Source organism: Canis lupus, chromosome 27 (assembly GCF_011100685.1).
Source record: "Canis lupus familiaris isolate Mischka breed German Shepherd chromosome 27, alternate assembly UU_Cfam_GSD_1.0, whole genome shotgun sequence".
Lineage (NCBI taxonomy): Eukaryota > Metazoa > Chordata > Mammalia > Carnivora > Canidae > Canis > Canis lupus.
The window spans coordinates 28,134,060-28,149,113 of record NC_049248.1 but is presented as its reverse complement, the minus strand read 5'-3'; the positions used below and the strand labels follow the sequence as shown (position 1 = coordinate 28,149,113).

The following is a 15,054-nucleotide window of genomic DNA, read 5'->3' as shown; positions in this document are numbered from 1 at the left end:
CCATGGCTAAATTCATCCTGGTCCCTAATTGAATCTTCACAGAGGGGAAAACTTGGTTAATTGCTCCTGCCTCCCTCGCATACTGAGTCACCTAATTGAGTTACAGTTCTTGATTCAGGATTCTGGGGTATTACCTGTGTCTTCTCCATTTTGCCAGGGAGAGCTGGACATGGTGGGCATGATGTGAGACCAATGCCTCTAGGCAGTAGACTGTCTTCCCCACTTTGTTGGGACAGGCTCCAACACAAGACTGAGCTCCTGTTGACATTTCTCTCCTTGCTTCTCATAGGTATCTTATCTAGGGCACCATTGACCCTCCTCTGGACAGGGCCCATCATCTGAAGCCAGAGGTGTCTGACGGGGATCCTGATTCCTCTCCCCCTCCCCCTTCCTCTTCAGTGAACTTTGATCTCAACACTTGCAAACACACACCACTGTTAATTTTCTAAATCCACCTTCCTGAGTGAATACTCTATTTTTTATTGTTGTTATTTTATATATTCAGATACAGTATATAAATAACAGGTATGTTCTAATATATATACATATTAGATATACATATTACATATATATATAATAGATATGTTATAAATAGTAAATCGTTGTCATGTTGTTCCACTCCTGCAAGGTTTATGCATAAACAGTTCTTAGATAAACAGTTGCATATTAAAAATGGAAGGTTAGAGCCAGAACAAGTTACAGAGCATGTGTAGATTTAAAAATTAGAAGGCCTTTGTCCCAGTTAGCTACTCACTTAGTTTACTCATTGTGCTTCTGTGGTCATTAGAATATGAATGTCCTCTTATTTTCCTTACTAACAAGGGCAGCTTCATCGTATTATTTGATTTCTTATGTCAAAAATAATCATTACTCCCCCCTTGAGACTTCTCAAATATAATTCAGGAACTAAGATTAGTCAATATTTTATGTCTTATTGTGTTGTGTCTGGTAGGCAAGTATATGTCCTTCTTCCAGAGGCTGGCTGTCAGAATGAAGAGATGGACCACCTGAAACCATTCCAATTGAAAACTTGACAAAGAACACATATTCTGTGCCACATATTACATTCCTGTAGACTGTAGAACACTTGCATCTGTATTGATGTGGCGAAGTGAATCAGTGGTACCTTCTGTCATAGGCCTCAGGGTGCAGTTTTCTAGACTACCTCAGCAGTGCCTTACTTGTCAACTCCAAATTGCTGGGTCTCATCTGCGCTCAGTATATTTCTACTGCAAAATCAGAAGGTAGGGAAGGGCTGAAATCCCCCAGTGTATGGTGTGCATGCGCATGTGTGCGCACACACACACACACACACACACACACACGGATTCCAAAGCCACATGGACTGTTGGAAGAGGACAGGCTTTGGGGTGAACTAGACCTCCGTTTGAAACCCTTTTTTCTCACTAGTTGTATCAACTTAGATCTGTGTGTTAAGCCCTTTGTACTTCATTTTCTTATCTGTACAACTGGAAATAATTACCTATGTTATAATATTATCATGAAGTTTCAGTGGGAAAATTCAGCCAAAGGTTTGACATATGGTTTGTGCTTGAGAGATACTTGTTTTCCTTACATCCTCTGCCACTTACAACTTACCAGGTGGCTTTCATCGGCCCCTCCCCATGTCTCTCATGTATGTAGCACACATACCATAATTTCTCAGATGTGACCTTCCATCTCTCGTGTCTTCCTCACTTTTTAAAAAATACATAGCTTTCTAGAGCCTTTTCTGTTTCTGTTTAGAACCACAGTTAGATATGAAGAAAGTTCACTTCTGTGACTTCTCCCTATCTCCAAAAATTCCTGTAGTTTCATTCTAATCAGGGAAATTAATTTTCCAATTAATTCCCTTTTACTCCTTACTAATGCTTGATTTACTACGCAAATGGTGTTTTTTGCACTAGACTGATATTTACCAATCAGAATCTTTTAAAAGGTTTTTGCTTTTATTTTTCTTTAAACATTTAAAACACACGTATGCAGAATGTAACATACACATCTAAATAATGTTATGAATTAGCTTATCCGCAATTAGAGTAATCTGAGAGCTTCACTCTTCCACCTGATTTACCTCTGAAACGTACTTGTGTGCTCTTGTGAGATAAGGAATTTCAATCTCAGGAATTCATGTTGGCAAGAAGATTCAGTCTGTTGATTAAAAACAAATCAAACAAAAAATGATGGCAGAAAATGAAGTTCCAAACCAAAGACCAGAAATGGAAAATGCCAGTTTCTGAATGCTCTGATTTTAATCTGCCTTCGGCTCTCTGTTCATGAGCGCATCTGGCAGTGCTTCTCGGTGAAGAAAAGCTTGGCATGGGTGGAAAACCGTGTTTAAATTGGCTCAGAGAAGACACAGAGTGTACAAATCTACTTTTGTCTTTTTAGGGGGTATAATTTCTTCATTCATTTCCCCTTTAAAAATTTTTTTCCTTGTACATTTATGAGTAAATTCTAGAGCACATGGAAGTGAGGAAATGATACCCATGGGTCGTGCCAAGGAGAGTGTGGGTTGGCAGCCATGCTGTCGAGTTCCTGAACCCAGGCCATTTTCTATCCTACCCAGCTTAGCTTATCCCATCCATTTCTATGGGAGAAGAACCCTGCAAGTGGTACCTTTCCATGCCTCCTTGTGAGATGTGAAGTGTGTTCATGTTGTGGGAGGACTGTCCGTAGACCTCTTGCGGTGCAGTATTGTGGCCATCTGGCCCAGCTCAGGGTCCCAGTTGAATATGAATAATCACCAAGGAATTTGGCTACTGTGACTGAGGCTCTGAGAATCAACTTTCAGTTTTTCTTTTCTCTTCCTTGAGGACTGGCCCAGGGTTTGTCTTGCCTCCTTCATTGTTCTTACAGAGATTAGACTCTAGATCTTGTCTGAGGCATAGCAGGTGGTCTCTTGGATACCCACACTGGCAGTAAAAATTCAGAACTTCCCCTTCAACTATTGAGAGATGAGTCTCATTCTCATTTGCCAGATAAAAAGCTTCTTGGGTTGGGGTTTGTTTTTATACCACACTTAAAATTTTCTATAACCTCAATGGCCTTAAAAAGGCCACAGGCTGAAACCTAATGGAAATATAACAGTGTAAGGATGGGACCGAGACTAGAGTGGGCTGGAGCTGGCTCCTGTCAGCTCACAAAAACCAGAATTCTGATGCTGCTTTGGCATCCATCCACAGCTCTATTTCCATCCCTGTACCCTTCCACTCTGGGCTGACCTGTCAGTCAGGGTCTGGCAGGAAACACACAACAGACTCCAATGGGGTGATTGAAGAGTTTATGAAGGGTCTGTTTTCAGTGATATGGTCAGGGTTCATGGCGGCAACATGTAAAGTGACACCTGGCAGATGGCTCATAAAAGTAAAGGATGGGACTGTCACTGGGGGGCACAGGGATGAGAGCTGTGACCATGGACAGGAACACCAGACAGGAGCTATGCCTGCGGATATGCGAACCGAGCCACTGCCAGACAGAGGTGGAGAAGGGAGGGGCTGTAAAATGCCAAGGCAGACACAGACAACAGTGAAGATCGTGTAGGCAAGGGGCAGCTCAGGGGGAGGAAGCATGAGGTTGTGCAGACTCAAACAAACAGTGCATCCCCTTGCCCCAGACAGCCGAGTTCTCTCTGTCCTCCTCACTTGGCGCTTCCCATCCTGGTCTTGAAAGCATCCTTCATGTCTCCTGACTTAGTATTTTGGGGCCATTTCTCCACTCATTTGATGCAGTCTGTATTATCACCATCCTTGATAGTATCTAAGGGCTTTTGTAGATTGAAAGTTCATGATGTTTTAAATAAATGTAAGTCTCTGATATGCTCAAGTGGAGACTCACTGATGCATTTCCCGTGGACAGCAGGAGTTGGGCCACAAAAGAATTCTTAAGGTGTATAAAAGCAGCACAAGGAGAGCCCAGGTTCCCCAGTTTTGCAGGAAGGAGATCAGAGGTTGTGTGCAACCTTGAGAAATGCTTCTCACAGAAATATCACAATAACTCCCTGGCATTTGTGCTGATTATGGTTTATAGTTACTAATGAAGGACTCAAAGGTCTAAGACATAGAACAGTTTACCACAGGGGTAGTAATATCTCCAAAGAGTTGTGTTGTAAGGTTAAATCATTATTTAAACTTGCACAGATTTTGATTGGCTGCCGCAGGGTTGCAGATCGAGTCACTTAGCCAGAGAATGAGCCTAACTCACTGCCCAGCTCAGAGACTGGAATTCAGAACGAGCCCCTCACAAGAGATGAGGTAGTATATTACTCATTCACAAGGGATTCCAATTGATTAAATAACCTGTCTCCAAATAAAAAGAATTTTCAAAATGACAATAATAGTAATATTAGACTGTAATATTTTAAAAATTAAAATTGAATGTCAACAAAGTGAAAGATATCACTGTTCATGACATCAAACCAAATATATGACCAGGCAAGACGGAGTAGTAATAAGCAGCAGTGAATGGAATCAGTGTGGCACAGGAGGTGTGCATATATATCTTGATTAAAATACCTCAGTATTGTTGGTCAGAAGTGCCAGCCCTTTATAAGGTGTTCTTGGATGCTCGAACACTGAGGAATTTCCACCCCAAGTTCATGTTGCAAATACTGTGTTTCAGAAGGTTACCAAAGTAAAGGATTTCCTTAATGGGAAGTCCCTGAAAAAGGCTATGGGTGTGCTGGAGAACCCTAGTGATATTTATGGAGCTTTCATCACTGATCTTTACTATTGCAGCATATACTAGTTGAATGCCAATTATGTGTGTTCCAGGTATCTAGGTGACAAATTTAAATGTAATGGTGACTGGCCATCAAGGAACTCATAGTCTAATGGGAGAAGTAGATCCATAAACAGAAAGGAAAAGGAAAGCATAATAAGTATTGGCAGCCATGCCAGTTGTCAGCCTGGCAAATGCCTTACTCCTGGGGCTGAAGAGGAGAACTTGACTGTCATCAGCTTCCCTGTAGATTGATAAATTAGATGCAGACAGCGAGAGCATGGTGCTGCCAAATAAATCTTTAGGATTGAAATATAACTGTGCTATCCGTAGAACTGTGAGAACCTGCTCGCACCCTAAATGCACTGTACCATTTTCCTGAAAACTATGGAGGTGGGAGAAAATATGATAAAAATAATGATGATAATAATTACTATGATGAGGGGGCACCTGGCTGGCTCAGTTGGTAGAGCATGTGAGTCTTGATCTCAGGGTCATAAGTTCAAGTCCCATGTTGGGCATAGAAATAACTTAAAAATTTTTAAAAATCGGGCAGCCCCGGTGGCGCAGCGGTTTAGTGCCGCCTGCAGCCCAGGGCATGATCTGGAGACCCTGGATCGAGTCCCACGTCAGGCTCTCTGCATGGAGCCTGCTCCTCCCTCTGCCTGTGTCTCTGCCTCTCTCTCTCTTTCTCTGCATCTCTATGAATAAATAAATAAAAAATCTTTAAAAAAAATTTTTTTTTTAAATCTTTAAAAAAATTACTATAATGAGGCCTTCTCTGCCTCTCTGGAAGGGAACAGTTAGCAGTGGATGTTGTCTATTTTGAATCGGGCAGGGAGGGGTCCTCTTCTCCCTAACATTCACCCACACTGTGCTGGCCACAGTGTGTGTCCGTCCCCTTATTCCCTTATCTATGACCTATGCTTTGAAAGTGAACTGAGAGTGAGAAGCAGAAGAAATAAACCAGAAGCTGCCAGGCTAGAGTTGGGTTCTGGCATGACAGTCCCTCTGAGGTCACTTATAATCCTGAGAAAATCACTGCTCTTCCCTTAGCTGCTTGGTCAGATATGTGACTGTGGAGACAGCGGCCCAACAACTCTCCGGCACCTAAGAAAGGTATTAAGAGGTCTTCATCTCCTTGCAACTCAGGGGCATGCTTCTCTACATCATCCCAAGCCAGAAAAGAATCAAACCTAACATCTGTCATACTGAATCTATCACACGTTTTTCCTACAGACATAATAGGTATCAATACCTTTCTTTTGTCTGACTGGTCATCAAATTAAAGCGCAAAGAAAAAAATCAATCTCTCTGAAGTTGTATGGTTAATCAGACAAAAAATGCATATTATTAATAGCCATATTATTAATGCATATTAATAGCCATATTATTGTATTAGCATATTACAAAAATGCATATTATTAATAGCCATATTATTAGCTTTTAATTCTCATGGTTTTTTTTTTTACCTCCTACTGTAATTTGAATAAGTAAATTTCCATTTGCCTCTATTCCTAGAAATTGAATGCACTCTGTGTACTTTGGAAAGTGTCACAAATTTTTTCTTTCCCCTCATTCATATTTTGTTTGAGTTTCTATTAGGCCGAAAAAAGCTTTAAGGTATTTAGTCAGTTCTGTCTGTGACCCACAAGATGCAAAACTGGATTTCCTCCCATTCTCTTTCATTCTAGGAAATTTAGCCATGTCCATGACATTTTTCCCTAGCTTTACAACTTTCTGCTTTGTTGATTGACTTGACGTTTAAGGAAATACATTTCTGAATACTTTCTCTCCCTTGACTGAATGGGGAGGAGGGAAGGCAAAGGGGTGATCATCAAGTTAATTGGAGAATAAAGAATTTGTCTTGAATATTATTTTTCTCAAGACAAAATAAAATAATGAAACTTCATTGAGTTTGGGTGCTGTGCCACTGTCTTCAGTTAAATTGGAAGAAAAGCTCATTGTAGGACCCGCCCCTCTGCGGGTGACCTGCCTTCCCATCCCAACCACAACCAAATTTGCCTCCTAAGCATCCATTCATTTTTTTCAGACTCAAATCATCACCTCCACCAGGATGTCCTCCTTAACTTCTCCCCTTCTTGCATCCAGTTTTCTCTCTTGCCTGGTACATTTATTCACTTACCTATTCAACAAATATTTCTCTCTCTCTTTTTTTAAGATTTTATTTATTTATTTGTGAGAGACACAGAGAGAGAGGCAGAGACATAGGCAGAGGGAGAAGCAGGCTAGGTTCCCTGTGGGGAACCCAGTGTGGGACTCGATCCCAGGACCCCAGGAACATGACCTGAGCCAAAGGCAGACGCTCAACCACTGAGCCACCCAGGTGCCCTCAACAAATATTTCTGAGCATCCATTAAGTGCCAGGCACTGAGCTAAGCACAGATCATGCACCAGGGAACCCAGCCAACCAGTTCCCTGCCCTCATGGCTTATATAGTCTCCTGGGGAAGACAGCCATTTTATAAAGACCATAAACACACAGATAAGTGTGTAATTACAAGTGGGATGATGGCCATGAAGGAGATAAAGATGCTCTTGGAGCCTGAAGAACCTGGTGGAAGAACAAGAAAGACATGGTGTTGTGAATTCTCAGTTTGCACGTCAGTCTTCTGGAGGAGGCATGAGGCTCCTTGAGTCCTGCCCTCATCTCCCTGTCCCCAGCAGTGGTGAGCTTCATGGGGGTCCTGCCCCCTACAGGGTTGGGTGAGGGAGAAGGGGCAGGCATGGAGTAGGGTGTCTGCAGGTCCCCTGACACCTGCCTCCTCCCAACCCAGGGGATTCTGCTGAGTGAAGGAGAGAAACATATGCCCACCAGAGTGAGGAAGGTAGCCTTTGCTCAGGCAAGACTGTGAGATTGGGGGTGTGGAAGTGATGCCTCCTTCAGATCCCCACTGGGGACCATTCTCTCATAACATTGATGAGGGCCAGAGAGGTGGCTCACTGGATGAAACACTATTTAGGGACATGGATAAAGGCTTGGTTGGAATTCTGTTTATACTCTTTTTTTCTTAATTCTATATGATTAATAAACAGAGCATATTGAATTCCCTTTAGAAAGGTCTATGGGATAATATGTGAATTCTTTTGTAAAAGGCATTTCACTTTTGATAGGCTTAAAAGAAGTATTCAACTATAGCTAAAAAATAAAAGTGCATCTACAAAAATAGAATACTAACCCCATACCCAGTAATAGACTGAGAGTCCATGAGGAACACTGGACAAGACACTCATTCTCTGGGATTCATTTTCAATTCTAGCATTGAATCCTTGCTCTTGGTTCACAGGATTCTTATGAAGGTGTTTATTTTTTTTTTAATTATGTAAACTTTAAGTTCTTGAGATGAAATGTACTTTGTAAATTCAAAGTATAATCTCAAAATTATATTGCAGCTTTTAAATATAATGAACTTGCTACTTTTCTCACCTGTTTTTTTCCCCCCTCAATTTTAGTGGGTCAGAGAAATATAACATCATCCTATTGCATCCATTTCAGTTGAAGGCTTGTTATGAAAGCTTTTTTTTTCCTTCCATCTTTTAATTCTAAAGAGTATGGTTCCTTTTGGGAAAAAAATGAAGTCCTAACTTATAGAACCATTAATTATTTAAGGAAAATTGTCCAAATCCCATCTATTCATATGGAATTGCTCTCTGAAATTTTATTACTCTATATGTTATAGTCAGCAAAACAAAGATCTTAATAAAATCCAGGTGACAAATTTCTCAAGATGTTAAAAATCTTTTACTTTGTCCACTTAAAGCATTAGTAGTTTGTTTTAGGAAGTTTGTTTATATTTTTAAAACTCTTTTATTTAGTTGTTTACAGTTATTAAAAGTAATACACTTTTAAATGTTTGTGAGAAATATCTTTAACTGTAATATGCAGTTCTATTTGATTTTCCTAAATTTTTTTAAAGGGAAAAAAATCACGTCATCCATATGTTGAGGTTTTAAATAGGCCTGTCTTCAGATGTGTTCATATAGACAGTAATGGAAACACAAACTAGTTTTTATAGTGTCCATTATAACAAATTAGTAATAAATATTTTTTCTGTTAATTAGAAGTGACAGAGAAATCTTGACAAAGTAATATCTACAATAAATATATAATATTAGAGAAAGGTGTTTTTGTCAATTTAATGAATTATTTTAATGACTTTTGGTGCCAAAAAATTTCATGGAACAAATACTGGCTTAATTTGCACTAAAAATTTCTCAGCTTTAATGATCTCTTTCATTGGTTCCCTGAATTTTACCATTTGCATTTAATTTCCTTTATGCCAGGCTTTATGCTAAGCTCCTGGTGAGCTTTGTGTGTAGGTTGGTTGTGGGGTTTTGGTTGTTTGTTTTCTTGTTTTTTTGTTTTTTTTCTTTTGAATGCATCTATTTCAGAGAGGACAATAATGTTCCACGAAGCCTTAGTGAGCTTGGTCCTATCAAGCTGCTTTGCTCCCTGGAAGCCAGTTGCCTGGGGGGACAGAGATTCTGAAAGGGACCAGAACCAAGAAACAGGGTGGCTGTAGGGCCGGCCCAGAACGAGGAGTAATGGTCACTGATCCTGCACAATTGTCAGAGGTTTCTGGGTGGCAGACGTGGGACACGCCTGAGGGCTTTCTCTGATGAATTCAGCTCACTGAGCAAAGGGTTTACGTTGGTCTGATCTATTCATTCCGTCAATGAGAACTTGAGAATGAAAGAGATGGTTAAATGCCGACTGCAGTGAAATTTTTTAAAACTTAATTTGTCCTTCACTATTGTGTGTTTCAGAGACTGGAGCACAAGGAAGTGTTAGTGGGCTTGTTGTTCCTGGTTTTCCCGTTCATTCCAGCCAGCAATCTCTTCTTCAGGGTGGGTTTTGTGGTGGCCGAGAGAGTCCTTTACATGCCTAGGTAATTATTGCTCGTGATTTCCTCTTTCCGAGACCTGCCCTCCCGCACCAACATTGATAGCTCCGGAGGGACGGTCCTTTGCGTGTGTCACAATCAGGCCCTTGTGGCGCTCAGGCGTTTATTAGCTTTAACAACAGCCGCAGAGCAGCTGGGGAGAGTTCAAGCTCACACGTGTTCACGCTCATTTCCACTGGTTTAAATGTATTCGAGATTTTACCCCAATCTCTTACCCCAATAACTATGTTTTGTTAAACATTATGGTAGTAGTTTTCTAGAAATATTTGATTTGCATAAAATTATTAATTATGTTAAGTAGCCACAATTGTAATTGAATTCTCTCTTCTTTCTTTCTGTCTCTTTCTTTGTCCTTTTAATTTAAAAATAGGTACAATCTCAAGAAAATTTGTCCTTGAGGAAAAAAATGGTTAAAAATTATAAAAGCTATTCAGCCATACGTGACTACATAATGCCACTTATCTCTGAATATTTGAATTGTGCTGAAGCTTGTCTTTTCTCTTGTCTTATTCAGATGTCAGTGTCTCAAGGCCACATTTTTCAGGAGCCTGGAAATGTCCCCTAAGTGGTTCTGCTATTTATCCATTGTGTAACCTTGAGCAAGATATGAAGCTTTTTTGAATTCAAGCTTTCACATTTTTAAAATAGGGATTTTAGTAAACTTACTAAAATTAAGTAGTATCATAAATGCTATGTATAAGAATGAACTTTTCTAAAGGGCAGTATCCTAAACCAAAATATTATAAGGAAATCATTGTTTTTATTTACTGATATTGAGTTAGGAATTTTTTTTTTATTTTTTTATTTTTTTTAAGGTATTTATTTATTTATTTATGATAGTCACAGAGAGAGAGAGAGAGAGAGGCAGAGACACAGGCAGAGGGAGAAGCAGGCTCCATGCACCGGGAGCCCGATGTGGGATTCGATCCCGGGTCTCCAGGATCGCGCCCTGGGCCAAAGGCAGGCGCCAAACCGCTGCGCCATCCAGGGATCCCTGAGTTAGGAATTTTATTTTATTTTTTGAATTTTATTTTATTTTTGTTTCAAATTTTTTATTTAAATTCTAGTTAGTTAACATATAGTGTAATATTGGCCTCAAAAGTAGAATTCAGTGATTCATAACTTACATATAACACCCAGTGGTCATCACAAGTGTCCTCCTTAATGCCCATCACCCATTTAACCCATCCCCCCACCCACCACCCCTCCAGCAGCCCTCAGTTTGTTCTCTGTCTTTAAGAGTCTCTTATGGTTTGCTTCCCTCTCTTTTTTGGCGTTTCGCTATGTTCATCTCTTTAGTTTCCTAAATTTCACCTAGAGTGAAATCATATGGTATTTGTCTTTCTCTGACTGACCTATTTTGCTTAGCATAATAAACTAGCTCCATACATGTCATTGCAAATGGCAAGTTTTCATTCTTTTTGATGGCTGAGTAATGTTCCATTGTGTGTGTGTGTGTGTGTGTGTGTGTGTGTATGTGTACACACATACCACATGTTCTTTATCCATTCATCAGTCAGTGGACATTTGGGCTGCTTCCATAGTGTGGCTATTGTTGATAATACTGCTGTAAACATCAGGGTGCATGTGCCCCTTTGAATCTGTATTTTTGTATCCTTTGGGTAGGAATTTTAATTAGCTTTAAATTTTATTTTAAAATTAATTTAAATATCAATAAGTTTTCATTTTATTAATAGACATTGAGTTAGAAATTTAAAGATATATATGATTAGAAATTAATTTTATAACCTTTATCACCAAACCAAGTACCTAACAGTTTTTCCAAGGCTTTGCAGCTTCTTGTTTTGACTTGTTGGTTAAGAAGAGAGGGCAGTCCTTAGTTTTCTTTATGTGTCTTCAGCACCATTTGGGAAGGAGGTTATTTCTTGATCAATACTATTTGTTAAGGACAAAAATACAACACAAACTCTTTATATTCTGTATTGTTAATAGAATAACAGGCTTGTGAGGCCTTGCCAATAATAGGGAATATGAAGGGCAAAGGAGATGTCAGCGGGTGGTCTAGATATGTTTTTGCTTTGACCACCTGCAGGTGGCTTCAGTCAGCTCTTCTCTGTAGTGCTGATGATTCCAAGTGGACTCTGTTCATTCTTCACTTAACAAGTATTCACAGAGCACACTGCATGCTGTACTAGAATATGAGGCTACAAAAATAAGTGAATCTCAGTGTCTGCCCCCAAAGAGTTTAACTGCTGATAAACATTAGTTAATTGCATCAAAACTTCTGTTGAACCTCGATTATATATCAGTCACCATGCTAAGCATATTATATTTATTTTATCAGCTGACTCACTCTGTTTATGTAGTCATTCATAGCTCCCCCCTTGAAGTCAGGGCCTGTATTTGAATTCTGCCTTAAGTACGAGTGGATGCCTCAAAGCTTCACTTCCCTTGTCTATAGAAAATGATGATAACAGCACCCAACTCAATGACCCATTGTGAGCATTAAATGAGAGGTTCATTTAAAAAACTTAGAAAGTGTTTTTGCATTGTACGTGGTCAATAAATAATGTGTGTTATTGTTTGATGTCAGCTCCCTAGGGAGCTGATGCCATTACCGTGTTTTACAAAAATATAACACCTGCATGCTAAAAACTTAATGAACTTGACCAAGGTGGGCAGAGCTGGAATGCAGATCTTTGTCTACTGACAGACTTCTCACTTTCCAGACTATATTGCTTCTCTGATTGGTAACATCTCAGTATTCTTTGTACGTGAAAGGAAAGAGAAATTCAGTACACAGTACTGTACTTTCAATTCAACTCCATTTGGTGACCAGGACGTGTACTTCTAAATCCTGTGATATAAACTCTCAGGACACTAGGATTCTGGGGGTCAAATTGCAGGGTTGGCAAACTTCTCTAATCCAGAGACAAGGGAACAATTTCTGAGTAAGTCAAGGGCTAGAATTTTAAACAAGAGGTTAAAATGTCATTTTCCTGGAAGAGCCTCTTATGTAAACATTATTAAGCCCATAATATTGTCATCATCCATATGTGGGGTATCTTAGTTAAAATAAGGGGTTCATCTCTCAAAAGTAGGTGTATTCCCCTAAACCTGCAGAATCATCCCAGCTCTGTCTCTCCATGGGTTCCCATTCCTTACACAGACCTTCCTCTGACTTTTTTTTTAAAGATTTATTTTATTTGAGAGAGAGAGAGAGAGCGAGAGCAAGCAAGGGGAGGGATGAGGGGAAAGAGAAAATCCCAAGCAGATTCCGTGCCAAGCATGGAGTGCGACATGGGGCTGGATCTAGAGCCCTGGGATCATGACCTGAGCCAAAATGGAGATGCTGCTCAACTAGCGGAGCCACCCAAGGGTCCCAACCTTTCTCTGACTTTATTTCTTTGCTCTAACATAGAAAAAGTAGTGTCCCTGCCCTTTTCCCCACTAGTAATAAGCTTATTTGGATTAAAATGAAGTTCTGAATATGAAAAAAACCCTCAATATTTCCAAGAGCAAGTGCCTGCTTCTTAGAACCAACTCAGATTTTGCTATATTTTGCAAACTTGGTACAGAGTTATCCATAATCAGGGTCAGAAAGCTGGTCTTCATTAAAAAGATGACTATCTTTTTGTTTTCTCCCCACATGCTTTCATATGTCTATTGCAGTGTTGACATTCATTCTTCATTTTCTGAGGGTTTCAGCAGCTCTTTGCCCAACTATACACTATTCTCTACTGAAGTGGGGCAGCTGGTCACTGCTGGTTACAATCCTTTCCAGAGAAAGTCCCCCAGTTTCATATAAAACTCTCAATATTTATAAACTAACTGCAATGAAGTCATTAGAGCTGCTGAAAGCTTCCTGGGGACCACAGAGAAGTTTGCATATGCTGTAGGCATCCCTGGGAAAGTGTGAGAATCCTGAATGTTGCCTTTTGAGTTTATTAAACTTCGACATTGACTTTGCCAATTGTGAAAAACATTTCCCAAGCCTTGTTATATATACAGGAATCTTCTCTGCATGACTCTCCTTACGTTTTTGACCTTGACAAGAAAGAGTCATTTTCCACAGCATTAAGACCCAGGTGCTTTGGGGAAAACAAAATGTACCTGGTGTCCTCAGTGGAAGTTTAATAATACCCATCATCATCTTTATGCAGACATCTGTGTTGATTCAAAAACTTTAGCAAGTGATAGGACAATGAAATAGAAAGCTGAACTGGTAATTCTTCTGAGGAAGTTGAACTTTCTACTCGTTAAATGTTTGTTTCAAGTTATATGGAGCCAAATCCTGGCCTTAGATTTCCATCCATGAACACCACAGAAGTCATGTCTATCCTCACTGAAGCCTGGGTGACTTCCATCAGTCCCAGGGGCTAATTTGGCTATTTTACAAGAAAAGCCCTGGAATGAGTCAGACCAAGTGCTCTTTTATCTCTGCCTTTATGCCTAACAATGAACAAGCCACTCAAATCTCCTGGCTTCTGTTCTCCCTCTATCCTAACTTAGATAAGACCCAAAATATCACCTTCCTCTTACTTGCACTTTGAAATCTGTGGATAAAAGAGACAGAAATAGGCTATCTATTTATCATTGCATGGCTTTAGGGTCAGAGTTTCACCACCAAAAGAAATTGGAATAATCTTTTCTTCTGGTGATAAATGCCTATTTTGTGGATTTCCTTTTTGAACAGGCAGGAGAGTTTGGGGCTTAAATCATTTTTTTCTTTCTTTCGTTCTTTCTTTTTTTGCCAGAAATTTTGATCTCTTATTCTTATCTCCAGAGAGGCATATAATTTTATGGCTACTTTTTTTTGTATTTTATAAAAACCACATTAGAATGCTTCAAAGGACTAAAATTTCTTTGAATCAATGAAGCAGAAAAAGTTGTTGAGAGCTCTCAAATGAAGTCATAGGATGTGATCAGATATCCATTTACATGCCAAATTAAGGGTGATTTATTCACTTCAGCGTCAAAGAGCAAATTCCTAAGCTACTTTAAGAAAACATGAATGAGGAGAGAGAGAGAGAGAAGCCGGATAGGAATAAATGAAGGCAGAAACAATATTGGATAGCATCGATCAAGAATAATTGAGACCTCAGAAGGAGAAGTTAGATACTATGTGATGGAGAGAAGAAAGAAATATAAAAAATTCCACTACTCTTACAAAGATGCTATTTGTATTGTATAATCCCTAAAACTTACAGACAGACACATCAGACATGGAGAAGGAAAAATGATGACCTCTATTCATTTTTGATTTTGAGAAATACCTTCAACTCAGACCTATCAATTTGAGATAAAATTTTTAGTTTTACATGGGTTGCTATGGAAGCAATACTGCAGTATTTATTTTTCAAAATGCAAAATGAGAAATGCTACCTCAGAAGTTACACTGCTTCCATTATCTGATATTGGGAACCCCTCCTGATGAGCTATCTATGTGT

At 39.6% G+C, this 15,054-nt stretch overlaps 1 protein-coding gene across 1 annotated transcript in view; it reads left to right on the top strand.

Annotated features, from left to right (window-relative positions):
• The window catches only part of TMTC1 (transmembrane O-mannosyltransferase targeting cadherins 1), a 269,996-nt gene that overhangs the window by 162,989 nt on the left and 91,953 nt on the right, over nt 1-15,054 (top strand). Inside the window, exon 9 of the mRNA XM_038577170.1 lies at nt 9,507-9,628. Coding sequence (XP_038433098.1) covers nt 9,507-9,628 — 122 coding nt within the window. The remainder of the gene's footprint in view (nt 1-9,506; nt 9,629-15,054) is intronic.